General features: G+C 33.8%; 1 protein-coding gene across 3 annotated transcripts; it reads left to right on the top strand.

Annotated features, from left to right (window-relative positions):
• Nucleotides 1-112: 112 nt before the first annotated feature.
• Nucleotides 113-15,698, top strand: LOC145735806 (uncharacterized). Of its 3 annotated transcripts, none has more exons than XM_081989885.1 (8): nucleotides 113-704; nucleotides 3,187-3,632; nucleotides 12,965-13,067; nucleotides 13,121-13,246; nucleotides 13,320-13,531; nucleotides 14,669-14,886; nucleotides 14,943-15,074; nucleotides 15,135-15,698. In XM_081989885.1, exons 2-8 carry the CDS (start codon nucleotides 3,234-3,236, stop codon nucleotides 15,223-15,225), a joined length of 1,281 nt encoding a protein of 426 aa, XP_081846011.1. In that variant the 5' UTR covers nucleotides 113-704; nucleotides 3,187-3,233; the 3' UTR covers nucleotides 15,226-15,698. The 3 variants fall into 3 exon arrangements, with proteins under 3 accessions (XP_081846011.1, XP_081846009.1, XP_081846010.1); XM_081989883.1 differs by having other exon boundaries at nucleotides 116-704; nucleotides 13,302-13,531; XM_081989884.1 differs by having other exon boundaries at nucleotides 116-810; nucleotides 13,302-13,531.
• The last annotated feature ends 79 nt before the right edge of the window (nucleotides 15,699-15,777 follow it).

Genomic DNA, 15,777 nt, shown 5'->3' with positions numbered 1-15,777 from the left:
TATATGTATTGAGCAACCCACATTTGGGTTGTTTTTGGCCAAGTTTTGCTTGAATCTGATTTTGCATTATTAGTTGTCATTTTCCTGCAACGTTCTTTGGTCTTACAGTGTTAATGTACTTTGTGTTAATTTTTGTTTGGGATTCCGGGACGTTTGCCTTAAGGTCATTATTAGAAAAGTTGCCCATCGATCATAATAATAATCATCTGATAATTGACTGGGACGAAGTGTTTTTAATTGGATCTTTGATTGATCTAATGAGTTTTAGGATAAGAATTTAGGGCAAGCCGTAGGCGAGTTAAATCTTTCAGTATTTCGCCACATTGAAGCCCAAAAAGGACTATTTGGTACTTTTCTGTTGTTCGTGCGTGAAACCGCACACTAAATTAACCCAAAAATGTTCACACAATGATCAACAAAACAAAACAACAATGTCAGACGGTGTTAAATGCAGATGAATGGACCACAATGATGATGCCCGACTGGGTGCAAGCCGCAACATTAAAAGATTCAGTCTGACACGGACTGCGATTGAAGCTACAACGGATTATGCTTCAGACTTACGCGATCCCACTAAAAATACGACACGCGGTATATATTGACGATTTGGAAAAAATTGGAAAAGTGAAGTTTTAAGTTTTGTGCCTTACAATGATGGATTCGTGTTGCTGAACCCCATTTTGATGTATCATCCGGATGAATCGGTTAGTTTTTGCAACATTTCCAGTTAACATTTGGGTCAAATTCGGTGGGATGCATTAAAGTTTACAAAACCACGGATCAATTTTCATACACTGAAAATTTATTTAAGTAAGTCATTATTTCAAATTCGCGAGGGGCCGCTAAAAATAACCATCACAGTGAAATCCTGTAGCTTATTTACATTTAGCCAATTACCAAAACTTTTGGCTTTTAAATTCTAATAATTGTTTACCACTACCAAATGTTTGACAGTACATTGTAATGCACTGAATTTCCAAACACTTTACTAGTCAATCGGCTAAGCTTGTACTTCAGTCAATCCAAAAATAATCCTCGAGAACAAAAAGAAGTTCTAAACTGCACTAGAAAAGATGAGTAATTGTGTCCCTTAAATACGCATTACAAAAATGCATTATTTTTAACTTAGTTTATTGAAATCATTATTTGTGGCCTATTTTAGATAATATTTGGTATTCGTTAATTAATATTACAATTTGCATTATCTTTTAAGAACAAGAAACGTAGTTTGTAAATGGTTCAAAAAGCAGCAAGCTGAAAGCTAACGTGAAAATGCTGCACATATAGACTTTTCTTGTCAAAATTTAAAATAAGACGACAATTTGATAAAAAAGAATAAACACAAATGATTCAATAGTGATGTTTAATTTTTAATTATCCAGTGAGTAATTAAATAGTGTTCACATCAAAATGATTAGGCAAAAGTTGGAAATTAGACCAGGAGCCTCTAAAGCCTCTTTCAGCCTTCCAAGAGGCTTCTAACAGTCCTAGAGGCCTCTAAGAGTAACATGTAAGTTTCAGAAGCCTCTAGCAGCCATTTTGTATTGCCAGAAGCTCCTGAAACTATCATAGGCTTGTCAATACTGTTATTAATGTGACTGATGATTTTTGTAGCCATTTTGTACTGCTTTATTAGTTACCAGAACCCTCTAAAACCTGAAAAAGTCTGTCAAGATTGTTTTTAGAAGTCTTCTAATAAAAGCTTATTCTTTGATTTTGTTTCTGTTTTACTTTTATTTTATTTAGCTTCTACAGAAAATATATTATGAAATTTTTGCTCCTCATTTGGTGATACGAAGTTCTTTAATTTCACAAAAGTCTCTATACTGATAGGCATTAACACTAATTAATAAAATTAAACAATCATAAACTGAATTAATTCACTTAAGATAAGCACGTTATAATATACAAAATTTAAGTTAAATTTACACCTTATTTGACCAACATATATCAATATATATAAGTATCAGGTTACATTGGATGGGTACCATTGCCAAATTTACGTACCACTAAAATAATATTATGCTTCTATAATGACAAATCATATGGATAAACCTTGCATGTTTGATGTGTGGTAAAAATTAAAGTTTTAATTTAGTGACACACGAGCTGACGTAACCGCCAACTGTCATGGTTTGTTCTATACCGTCATTTGCACTAACAATAATTCCTCCTTATTTACACTGACTGACGAAAATTGTAATTAATTTAATTTAATACAAAAAACGTATTTATAAAAGACAGACGAGTTTGTAGAAGAACTAAAATATGACAAAATATCTATTTTTAATTTTCTAGGTCGATAGTAACAAAAATAACCATCTGACCAAACATTACCCAAGTATCTTTCAATTTCGTGTACAATCTGCTGCAGGAAGTAACCCACTAAATCCAAACAGCTAAAGAAATGATTTGGCATAATTAGTTGAAGCTTTGACTAGGCTTAGTGTGTATTATTGCTACAAACCGTGGATTAAAATGGAAAATGTGTCAAATGAAAAGATTTTTAAGTGTGTTCGATTAATTTAAATAATCCGTCGTTTAACTTAAATGAGGAATGCGAACCGAAACCAGACATCGCAAATCAAAAAAAGAGCAGTTTTATTACCCTTGGGTGCCTTGATAATGATCTGAAAATCCTGACTTGAAAGGTCAGTGTACGACTTTTGCTCTTCAACTGGATTTCCCTGTTATTCATCAATTTTCTGTGAAGTCCCTGAAACTGAATAAAATATAAAAATTCCTGAGAGTCTTAAATAAATCCAAGTCAATTATCTGAATTATGACCTAATTATATCCAACAGTTGTTTCATTTACGTAAAAATCCCCCGGAAAGGTTTTCCTGTATTTTATGCCAGAATAAACTTACAAATCCCCTAATTTTGGAATTAGATCCAATAACGTATTGAGTTTGTTTATTTTGCCTATACGATACTTCAAAGAGGGACGAAAGGGCAATTACTCATTCTCCAAATGTACGTACGGTTACGGATTTGGTTGTCTATTTCCGGACTAAGAATGTCCATTTGTCTCGTGAATAACGCCGATTTTAGAACCTCGAAAACACAATCTAGAAATTTAAACTGTTCACCATTTTACAGTCTCCTGAAAAGGCAAAAGTTTTGTAATAGAATGTTTTTTTGGTTCATTTTAACATTTTTTAATATGATTATTTTCTGTTTTAAGGGTCTTAAAAATGAAACCGAACGGATCAAAGTGAGCAGCCCAACACGATGCGATTGAAGAATCCGCGGTCGTTGCTCGTTTTCTACGCGTTTGTGCAAGTGACGTGGGCGTACCATCACACGAAATATGCGGACAATATCAAAAACAGCCAAAGAACTAATCCGAAAAAGTACCATCCGAGTAGTGTGAATGTTAACCACGATCCGCACCAATTACGAGACAGACAACTAAGTAGTGTTCCCACTAGTAGTACCTTGTTAAAAAATAGTGATAGAACTTCAAAAATTAACAATAATAAATTGAGGTACAGTAGTTCGGGACATCCGGTACGACATCGTCATGGTTGGATGATGGGCACTACCACCACGACCACGACCACCACACCAAGTCCTGAGGAAGAACTTTTTAACAATTATGGAGACTTTTATGATGGAGATTATCTAACGGTAAGGTCAACTTGGAGGTACTTAGTCACATGACCACTTAACAGAAAATTTGTTTGATTTCACGTGACCACTAACTTCTGATTTAATTTTTCTCGTAAAACGACTGAATAACAACTTATACTGATGTTAAGCCCGTAACTTATAGAGCAACATATCAGCCTAACACGACAATTAACACGGTATGTTTATTTGCTGATCGCAGAAAGATAAACTACACATTCAAGCCTTAGATCCACGAGGAATTCCTTTGTAATCTGGCTTTAAAAAAAATCAGGGGCGTAACGCTCCAAACTGTACTAAATGGGCCTGTCCCACAGTTTTTTTTTTATTTCATAACTACAAAGACGGATTGAAAATATTATACCCGTATTTTTTTGTTTTCAAAAATATTAAGTCTAAATAGAAAAAAATTGATGATAAAAACTACATTAATCTCATGTTTAAAACGCCCGCCGCCGGTGACGTACTACACTATCAACCAATCAGCGACAAGAAGTGAAACAGTTGGCGTGCAACAGCCAATAAAATCGCCCAGAATTACGTACGTCACATGCGCGCCAAAACAGATTTTTAAATTTAATGGACAAATTCAAACTAATGTAGGAACATTTACGACCATAATTTCTTCAAGAATATGAAAAATTAGTTTTTTGATCCTATTCTTTCGATTCCAGTCATTAAAACAAAAATTTATGATATGTGGGATAGGCCCATTGTGCGTTTAAATTATGAGGCGCCACTGTGTTATATAACTAAACAAATAAAATAAGAAAAGTGAAAAACATTTCCCACATTTTTATTTTTTTTGAAAGTAGAGGGGAATTTGCTCGTGTCACTATCACGTTTTATATTTATTAAGAGCCCATAAAACGTTAGATTTCTGGGTTACAGTTAAATCGTTAGTCGCCCTAGGTTGTTTGTTTACGATGTAAACAAATTTTAAATGGGTTATTAACGCTTCTGAATTTTTAATTACTTTCCTGGGAGTGTGAATTGATATCCGTGCGTTCACTTTAGTATTTGTGGTATTTTTAGTGGTGAAATTTAAAAAAAATGTTGTGTCTAAAACTCCAAATTTTGGCACTTGATCAAACGCCACACGACTATAAATTTGCAATGTTTTATTGTTAGATTTCTTAGAAGTGTTGTCATTTCCCACCTGTATTTCGGCCAATTTTAATAAATTGACTGGAATATGTAACTCAAAAATTACTAGAGCCAAAATTTAGAGTTTAAGGTCATATTCAAGTGTTCGTTGTTGTATTACTTGACCTACTCGACCATTTTGGTAACAGTTTTTGAGATCCCCGAGAAAACATTTGACACTTGTATTTTCCCAACAAGTGCGGAAAGCGATACTTTTTCGCACGCGTTTTCATTACACCAATTTGAAAATAATACATATTTCTGCACTGCATTTTGCAATATATTTTGGAAATAATACTCAAACTGATATACTTCACGTTTTGTAATTGATAGGTTGTTTACTTTGATTGACATAACATAAATGCAGGTGATAGAACAATTTGTTGTTAGTTACATAGTTGTTGTTTAGTTACAAATTTGCCAGGATGATGTTAAGTAACTATGATAAATTCATAACATCACTGACGGCTTAGGTAAGTCACATGACGCCTATTTGGAACTTGAATTAAAAAATAAGTGCGAAAAAACTACTTTTCTACGACCCCTATAGAAAATAAAATTGTCCTCTCTCATTTGAGACTACCAAGGGAGGAAAAGTGCCACCAGTAAAAGTAAAGACAGTTTGTCACTTGATAAAGTGACGACACTTTCAGCCAGGTATTAACATAGTATTTAACTGCTGCTTTTTTTCATAAAACATAAATAATTACTTTCTGCCCTCATATGCGTGCGAAAAAATATCAAATTCTGCATACTAGAAAAACAATGTAATTTGTGATGAAATCAGGAACCTGTTTGAATAAATAGTATGAATTAACTATCTAAATTAATAGTTTTTTCCATCCCACGCATTACCAACAATAATTTTGCAGACTACCAGAAGATTGATTACTCCATTAACATTATGATGGTTGCGGTATGCAGAAAGAGCGTAATTAATTTTAATATTCCTCTTGATACGCCTCAATAGTATGAATGATACAGTAATATATTACTTCTACAGTAATAACTTAATTTTAAATGCCACACAGCTGATTTATACTAGCTTGATTTTAAGTATTCAAGCCGTTGTTTCTCCTATTACATCAGAAATATCTAATTTTAATTTTCATTTTCAATAATTGACATGATTGATACGAAAGAAAGCTATACAAATAAATAATACGTTGTATATGGAAGTGTGAAGGACGATGGCGTTCTCGTTTTATGTAAATATCATTAATATGTGTCTTACTTCTTCTATTTATTCTCCGGATTTCAGATGTTTTGATACGAGGGACGATTCGACTGTTGAAAATTCAATTTAGTACTCTAGAAAAGTGAAATGTCAACAGTTGTAAAAGTAAACATTTTTTTGTGTTTTTAAGCTGAACATCCACGAGTTAACACCTCAAAGCTATTGACTCCAAACAAGTTTCATCGTCACCCTGTAAGAAATAGTAATGGACAGCTATTAACAACAGTTAATAAGTATTCAAGCAAACACACTCGGTTATTCATACTTGTTTGAGATGCAATGTGTCAATGGTACACTGTTCAGATTTCACTTTTTTAATTATGCATAAAGTACACTTTCCATTTTTTGAAACCCTAGTTCTGGAAAGCAGGGTTTAAAACAGTCTTGTTATTTAGCATTTAAACTGGTAAAATGTAGCACAGATGCCATTTACATATGAATTCTTGATCCCCTGACCCCTGAGTAATAGTTATTAATATCAATGAAAAGGTTACAACCATGCTTAGTGGACGATAAACAAGACTTTTTAAATTATTAGCTTAGTTAATTGATTTGTTGTTTTAAATCCTGTTAATAACCGGTCCTGTTGTTTATTAGGGTGCAGTTGACATTCAATAAATCATATCAATAAGTGACCTCCTGGATATCCGTGCAAAAATATTTGCAATTTATTTATTGTTACATATTATGCAGTTTATACAGTACATACGAAATTTCATCGAAAATCCAATTAAAAAAACCAACTATAAATATAAAAGATAAGATAATAAATCTGACAGTTTTAAATACACACACAAACGGTTTTATCTGTTTATTACTTTTTTTTAATCTTTTAATTAAGCAAATGTGTGTTTATCGACAAATCCTGATTTTCCATGAATATTGTTTAAAATGCATAATAAGTTGTTAGCAAAAATTCAGTGAAATAATTTCAAATGTTGTTTTGATGGTGATATATCAGAGTTGAGCAGCACATGCAGACCACCATTGACATACTTAAGTCAATTCAAAATCAACCTGTTACAAAAACCAGGGTTTTTAAATTATTTTATAACCTCGTTACATAGAATATCATCAACATACAAAAGTATATGCAATTAGTTAAAGCATCTGTTCAATCTCTATAACAATAAATAAAATGATGCATGCAGTAAGTGGTAACTTACGCAATACCTAAGCCTGTTTTTACTAATAAACACAAATTAACTTTTTGCAGTGACTCGTTTTGCGCTAATTACCATTGCGTAAAAAGTCATTAATCCGATGTACTATTCGAAAATTGTTGGGGGAGTGGATTTGAATGAAGTTCTCTTCTTCACAGTTTGGAACCCATTACAAGCTTCGCCTTGTTGCGATAATAGTATGAGGTACCAATATGTCTTGTGATTTTATTGCCGCGTCCGCAATACTTACGACTAGCTCACCTTTGCCTTATTATATGCTACGATCAGATTGCTCTAGCCGGTTCTATCGGCGTTTGATTACTGGTTCAATAAAGTACCAGTACGAACTTGACATTCAATTTGCCTATACGACCACGAACGTTAAATTTTACGACCGAACGTTGATGAATCGCATTGTTTGACATTTCAAAACGTTGATGGATTAATCGGAAGTTTGATACTACACCTGAGATAAATAAAACATTGCTAAACTGAAATTTTCATTTTTTTGAGCTAACTCAAACTGGGAAAAGTTGTTAACAATACTTTTCGCGCTTTTACGCCCACTTAAACCAGTTATCTCATATTACGAGAGAAAGTCTCATTGTTCCTCATTGTTCAACGACAAATTAGGTTAAATTTGAAACAATACCTGAACCGGTTTAAGCCCTCAGGATAAGACTTTTAAAATATTTAAAGCGATTGGGGACTTGGAGACCGCCTAATCATCTGAAGGCTGTCGCATTAAGGCAGATTACATGATTACGTAATTATTGTTGTAACTGTATTTTATTACAATATCATTTAATGTTTCAGTTTTGTTATTTAAATATTATGCATGATTTGTGGTGTCTGTGGAATTATGTTAAAACACTTAATTAGTGACATAAATGTATAAAATTGTTGGCAATTTATTTAAGCATAAATTCACTCAGAAACTCTATAAATGCAAATCAACACTACCTTTCACGTTCACAACAATAAAGCGCATTAGATTAGGCTGTATTATGCCAACAGTTGAAAAGACCTCGATTTGCTGAAGAAATGAAGATGAAGGCGAACTCTAATGAATCTTCAACATTTCATGACTCACTTCCGTTGAAACGATGAATTACACAGAAAGGCAAAACGCCCACTGATGATTACTTTACTTATATAATCATGTTAAGGTTGCATCTAGTGAAATATGTAATAAAGTAATTTTCTAAGTAAATAATAATCGTAATTATTGTAATGACGACATGCTTCAAACAGATTTATTGCAGGTTAAATTATAAATCATTAGTTTGATGAGGGAAAGAATTGAACAGAAGAGAATTATCAAATATCAGAACTTTGTCATTGATGATGTGTACAGGGTGTCTCAAATTGAGGGTGTCAAGGTTTCCCTATTATTTGTGTGTGACTGCATTCGTTTTCAAGTTCAGCTCAGAAACATCCAAATGTCACCAGTATCTTTCAAACTGTCTTCTGAGTCTTGAAAGTGTTTTGCAGGTCATAAACATCAAAATGGCATTAGTGGATTCTGATCCTTAAAAATGTCACCAGAAGTTTGAAAACAGTTTTCAGTTGCTTAAATTCTCAAGGTTGAGATACAAATTGATTAAGTTTCAAGCCCTTTTTGAACCAACCAGTGTTGTCATACCTTTAGAAATTCCATTCTATTTACGTACAAAAGTTTCTATACCGTGGACCAAATAAGCGAGTTATTTACTATTAAATGCGCTAAAAAAGTGAAAAATTATAAAAAAGTTAAAATACCAGCCAAAAGTCACGTGACACTTCACCAATAAATGCTCAAAATGGTAAAATTTTGCCGGGAAAAAAAATCACGTGACATTGGAAAAACTGCTTGGAATTAAACAATTAAAACATGTCAAAATGTCGGAGATGTCACGTGATCTTAAAAAAACTGGTTAAAAGTCATAACCATTGCCAAAACCGGGTAACATAAAATTTAATTTTTTTTAGTGATTCCAAAAAAATCTGAAAAAATAAATGAGAAACCTCCAAGTAACTCGGTTATTTAGAGTGTAAATGGAGAAAGTTATGGGGAATTTCACCCTTTACCAGATTGCATTAGGACATTTTTGCCGTAAAGGACCTTCTTCAGGGAGGTATTTCCGAAAAACCGTGTTAACGCACAAAAAGTGTTTTAAAAGACCCTAAACAAGTTCAACCAAGCGAAACTCGGTTATTTGCAAACACCGCATTCCAACCTTCCTATTTTTGAAGGTACTCCGTAAAACCATCGAATTTGAGACACCCTGTACAATGTAATTTTTTAGCTTGTGGTGGTAACTTATTAAATCAATAATTAATCTCCTGGATGAGGATTAGTTAGGTATAATTCATATTAATATGTGAAATTTATAAGTTTTGCGACTTGTGACGTAATCTTAATTTAGTTTGATTTTCCGTATAGTTGGCACCTGTGCAGGTGTTCGACTAATTTGAATTACAACACTTAAATAATTGATTTATTAACTGAGCTTGTTTAACGGGATTGTACCACTTATTTTCTTGCTGTATCCTTGGTTTTTGGTACTATTTATTACTGATAATGATAGTGATATTTTTTAAATGGTACAGTATTATCAGTTTGTCTTGTGGCATCTATAGACTCATCGTTATAATTATAGTATTGTCAACCTTGACTTGTCTCAGAGATTTCATTCTTCACGTTTTGTTAGAATTAAGCAATAATCTTGGTTCCACAAACTTTAAAAAGCTCGATTTACATCTAAGATTTAGATTACAACACCGTATATGACCGAAAAAAAATGGAAATTCGAAACAGCACATGTAACTTGGTACGCTCAGGTCGTACCAAGAAGACGAGCATGGATAAAATCGAAAGCTACCGCAAATTCAAAGACGCTTTATTTACGAGCACCCACGCGTGTAATATCAAATAGTTTGCGGTACCAACTTGGATAAAATGGGAGTTTTGCAGCTGTAAATAGTTAGTACCCAGGCGGACCAAATTTATGTCACACGATAACCTAACGGCACTCTAGTATATGAACCTTTAGTACCTGAATTTTTCTAGTTGGTTCGGTAACAGTAACATGTTTTTTTAAATACCTGCGGTTTTATCAGTTTTGATTTGAAATACGTGACTGGTATGTGAAAATTCCTTTAAAATTGAACTTAACTACTGAATGTTAATAACTGCAACTAAATTGTATAGTCTCTGGATGGATATTATACATGAAAGTAGGTTAATTAAACTGAATTAAGCCACATATTATGAAATGGTCCATTATAGTAATTTCCCTAATCTAAATGACCGGTTTTATTGTTTTAAATGTTAGAAAATAACAGGCTAGGTGTTAATAAATTCCCATTAGTTATGAGGCGGCTCTACAAAGATTCTTGCAACATATTACATACAAAGGAAAACCAGAAAAACAAATTCATTCAGTGTCGTAACAACTCTTGATGAATGAAACTGCCCTTCTGTCTTATTTTAAAAGATCAAGGAGTGCTGATATTGTAGGTTTAAAGTGGTTTCCATTTTGCATTGAAGCAAAACGTACTGTTGGGCAACCCTCTTCGTTAAAATGAACCACGAACAATGTAGGTGGTTTTCGATAATATGCCATATTAACTAATTAAACGATGTCGAGATCGTCAGGTTACATATTATTTAAATGTGGGCAAGTATTTAAATTACACAATTGATGAATCTTGATTGATAGATGTATATTATGTACACGAAAAATGTTTTTCGATGTAGGCCAGAGGTGGTGTGTAAATGGTTGCCTTTCAATTATTTAGGAGCGGAAGGCGACTTTCTGACCTTAGTAGATTGCTGCTAAACTGACATTTACATTCTAGTTTATTACCATCCGAATGTTGTAACTGATTACATCAATCAATAAGAATAATTTTGACGATTCACTTTTTTCTTCTATGAGGAAATTTAAAAAAAACTTTTACTGTAGTAGAGTAAATGAAGATACAGTTAATGTGTAAAAGCATGGTTGTTAATGTCATTTATTTCTTACACCATAATTTTCTATACCTCACATCATCTAAACAGCTTAATACCAATTATTTTAGATTTTCAAACAGCTTTACAACTTTGACTATCGTAATTTATAGCTTAAGCTTATTATTAAGCAGCAAGTACACAACTTTCCGGTTTAATCAACTAATTTATACCATATTAAGTAAACAAAAGGCGGGAAGTGAACACATAGGCTGTGCGATTATTAAGACTAAAACGGCTTGAAAAGAGCTGTTTTAGTGTACTGATATTGTGGCATTCCTTTGTTGGAGTCATTTTTGTTTCCGGTGAAGAATATTGAACGAAAACCAGTTCGTGTAGTACCTACATCTTGCAGATATAATGAAAAATTAGAAAAAACCGGATCGACTGACCACCCGCTGGCATTTTATTACTCGCATTGCTACTGTATGTCGTTTGTGTGAAGAATTCCAACAACTCGGCGAAAGTTGAAGAAAAGTTCTTCCACTAGAGGAAATTAGTTTAATTGATCAAGAACTTTCCAGACAATAACATTTAATCACTGAAAATTACTCTGGAATTTGACTGATCATTATGAAAATTATAGTGTCGCATATATATTGTGACACAGATATTCAGGAAAAGCATTGCATGATAAATTAAAGCTTTTTTAATAATCTTTTAATGGTCCTTTGTTGGGCTCTATATAGGTGGTCTCTAAACTATTGAAGTAAATTATTAGGTGTTTTAAATCCAGCTTGGACGACGTAAATTCCTAGCAGAATTACATATACAAACCATACTAATGACATACACTTAGCCCAAAGGCTATTACAATAAGTTTAGCAATTCCACTTGGTTGGGTTTGCTTTAAAAATGGTATTACGGATGTTGTTTGACAGTTTCGCTATTAACGTTTCACTGATGTTCTTATCTTGCACATAAAGAATACAAAGGGAATATAGTAGCCGTTATTAATGCATGTTGTAATTGATGACTAACATGATGACAGGTATAATGTAGGAGTTAAAAGGCCACAGACATTCAAATTAGCTGACGTTAACTAAAAAAAATTTCAATAATTGAAATTAAGAAGAATTAGCTGAATAACACTTGAGGACCACCATCAGCGTTGAATTGGAGCAGAGACGATAATTGATTATGTCAACAAGACTCGAGTAAAAGTGTTCCAGCTGTATTGACTCTCATTACAAAATTTACGGCAGCAAACCTCAAGAACCCAATACAAACCTGCTGGACTGTTCAAGTACCCAATCGAAATTCAATTGGCCGGACACGTGTGTACCAATACAAATTTTGGGATGTTACCCAGAACCTGCACTATACATGAAATGTGTTGAAACAGGTCAAAGACCAAGACCTTTTTGCAGTTTACGACCCAATTAGTTTATTTTGTCAGACTGTCTACCAGGAACAAGCTGCATTCCTGCCTGTTGCAACCAATGAGCTCATTTGCATACCGCATTGTCGGTTTCATGGTTCTTTCAGAGGTATTAAAGTTTTTTCCTTCAAAGTCACCTATCCTGATTATCGATATAAATCACTCTAGCAGATAATCCTACTATTGTTTGCCTTACTAATACCCCAAATAGTTGAAAGTTTTAGAAGGTATTTAGGAGGAACGTGATCCTAGTGCGTATTCGAGTATCTGTCATGAATTATTAATGAACAGCAATTTATGTGAATTAGTAATGATGAAAATGCAAAAGGCAATATAATTTTTCCTCTTCTATAGAAAAACTGACTAAAATTATGAAAACTAACATTTTTAATGAACGTTTTGTTTCAGAAAGACGACTACTCCGAGGACGTTTTTGAAGCCCCAAATAATGACTTTTACGACGAGTTTCAATCCGAAGAACCGTCCACGTCTACAGAACGAACGACGCCAGGTACTTCCAAGCTAAAACATGTTTCAACCAGTGTTAACACGACATTTTTCTAGCACCTCATCACCTTTCTGCCTTTGGCGACTTCAAATACAAGTTCTTGGGCACTAGAGAAAAAGTGCGACAAGCCAGAGCAGACTATTTACAGTCCAACGATGTGCCAGCAAAAATATCTTCACAAGGTACGTACAAACACAGTTGTGGAAGGAGATTCGTATGATATACCACAAATTACAGAAATTAAATCGTCAGCAGCTGCCGCTCACTATCTCCAGGTGCAAAACACTGGAAAATGCCACAACCCCATTCTTAAAGTGATCCCAGTTCATGTAGAACACCCCAACTCTAGTGTCACTTACACCCCTCATTGTACAGTGTTGCACCGGTGCGCAGAAGATACAGGGTGTTGCGAAAATGACGCCACCTGTCAGTATAAGAAGAGGGAGGAAGTCAGCCTGTATTTTTATGTAAGTATTGCATATCGATCGTATAAACAACATTAAAAAACCAGAAACGTGAAATCTGATTGAAGTTTTAGGGACTTTAATCTTGGAATGGTGTTACGCAAAAATTAAAAGGTTAAAAGAGGTCGTCTAGATAAATTTAGTTCGCGGAAACGTTGGCAGAGTTTGCATTGCCAAATAGTCGAAAAAACGCCGACTTACAGAGAACAACACCGAAGTTTCTGGTATGCAATATAGAACAGCTGCAGATGTTCAATATTGCGGTTTGCGGACAGACATCATCGCCTTCAGAATGTTACAGACCTAGTGGAATCTCGCGGTTTCCTTTATGTAACTATTCAAATGTCTCGAGATCTGGCTTAGTCACTTTAGAAAATTAATTGTGCTTCAATTTCCCATTAACGTTATTTGAATTTCCAATAGAACTCAATTAAATTCCGATTTATGTGCGGGTGCTATCCATTTTCATTAATTACCACAGTCTGATGAATGGTAATTGCTTTTACACAGGTCATACGTTAAATGTCACGTGACCCTACATAACGCACGTCTTAATGTTAAGTGTTTTGAATTAGGATGGAAGTAATGAGAGGATTGGGTAAATAATTAAAATGCAATTTTTTTAAATTCTTCTTCCAAAAGCTTATAAAGTGCTGCACCACCCCAAAACTTAGACATTCCACTCTATTAGTACTGTTTCCTATACATTCTAGTTCAAAAAGAAATTACTGTCTGCAATATAAACTACAAAGCAATAAACAAGGTTAATGAAGAAGAAGAACAAGCCGCTACTCCTATTTTAACACTACTTTAGACACTAATCGATGAACAAACCGACATCAATGTGGCCGTTGGCCATTAAAACGACTTGTAAAAAGCAAAGCATTCTTCTAATTGCTGCGCAATAATAAATCACGAAGAAATAGCGAAGACTATTCAATGATCGTTCCGGGAAATAGCCGGTATTTCTTGACAACTCCGTGTACTGTGAATAAGTCTTTGATTTAGGACCGTTTGCTATCGTTAATCTTTGTTGTTGAACACGAGACGTTGTTTAGGTTCATGCTATGCATGATTATTAGCATACGATAACTACATCCATTCTACATAGTTACTAACAAAAAAAAATTGCTGTTTCAGGTTAGGAGATTCGGAATTGAGCATCCCAGTGTGGAAAAACTCACTTTCTTCAACCACACCGAGTGTGAGTGTAGGAGAAAATTGGATGAACGGCTTGAAAAGCCACAAAGTATTACAGAAAGAGCAAAACGGGCTGACTTTAGTAACCCTTTATCGAGGTTTACCTACAAACCACGATCCAATTCAAAGGCGAATGAACCACAAAGCTTAACTAAAAAGTTCGTACCAACACACATTTGTATACTATTCCTATTAACATTAACTTGATTTTTAGGTGTAAGTGCCCTAAAGAATTTATAACCAAACTAGACTATAGAGGAAAGTGCACCTGTGATTGCGACTTATCCAATGAAGACTGTCTGAGAATGAAACGAGGCAGAGAATATAGCAGTCTAGTTGATCGACAGTGAGTAGCAAAACAACTTTTAATCTAGTCTTTCCTAAAATGATTTTTACTGCTTTCCAGATGTATTGAGAACCATGAATGTGGTACAGTTCTCTGTCAATTCGGCCCGTACAACAAATCCAAAGGCCGATGTCCCAAATTTGGCGAATAATATGTAAATCCTACTTTTATATCATGCGGCATTAGTAATATAACAATGAACTGATTACTATACTTATTGAACGTAATTTTGATTGTCTTAGGTCAATATGTGATTTTGATTAAGTGTGAGTCAGGAGCAAAAATTTTAAAACCCCATTTAAGATTATGATAATGAAAAGTATTTATTTTTGTACTTCCTTCCCTGTCTCTAGCTACTTATAAGATTAAGTGCACAATATATACCTAGTTTTATTTAATATTTATTTTAAGTGATACGTTACGTGTAATTTTTAGAAAACTTAAAAAAAAAAACAATTTACAATTTGCAGTAGTTAAGCTAAAACCCAGTGAATACTTATTTTTAAGTGAATCCTAGTCGTATTAGCCAATAGGAAATGCCAGATTGTTAATAAGTAAGAAATCTCAAGTAATTAGCAACAATATTACCATAATTAGTGAAAGTAATATATGAATATCATTGAATCCACCAGTTATTTTATCTAAAAGCTTACTACTCCTGCTTATACCAGAAATATTACTAAAGAACATTAATCGATACGAA

This window comes from Ips typographus, linkage group LG11 (genome assembly GCF_016097725.1).
Source record: "Ips typographus isolate SLU linkage group LG11, UJ_Ityp_2.0, whole genome shotgun sequence".
Classification (NCBI taxonomy): domain Eukaryota; kingdom Metazoa; phylum Arthropoda; class Insecta; order Coleoptera; family Curculionidae; genus Ips; species Ips typographus.
This window is presented reverse-complemented; position numbering and strand designations above follow the sequence as displayed.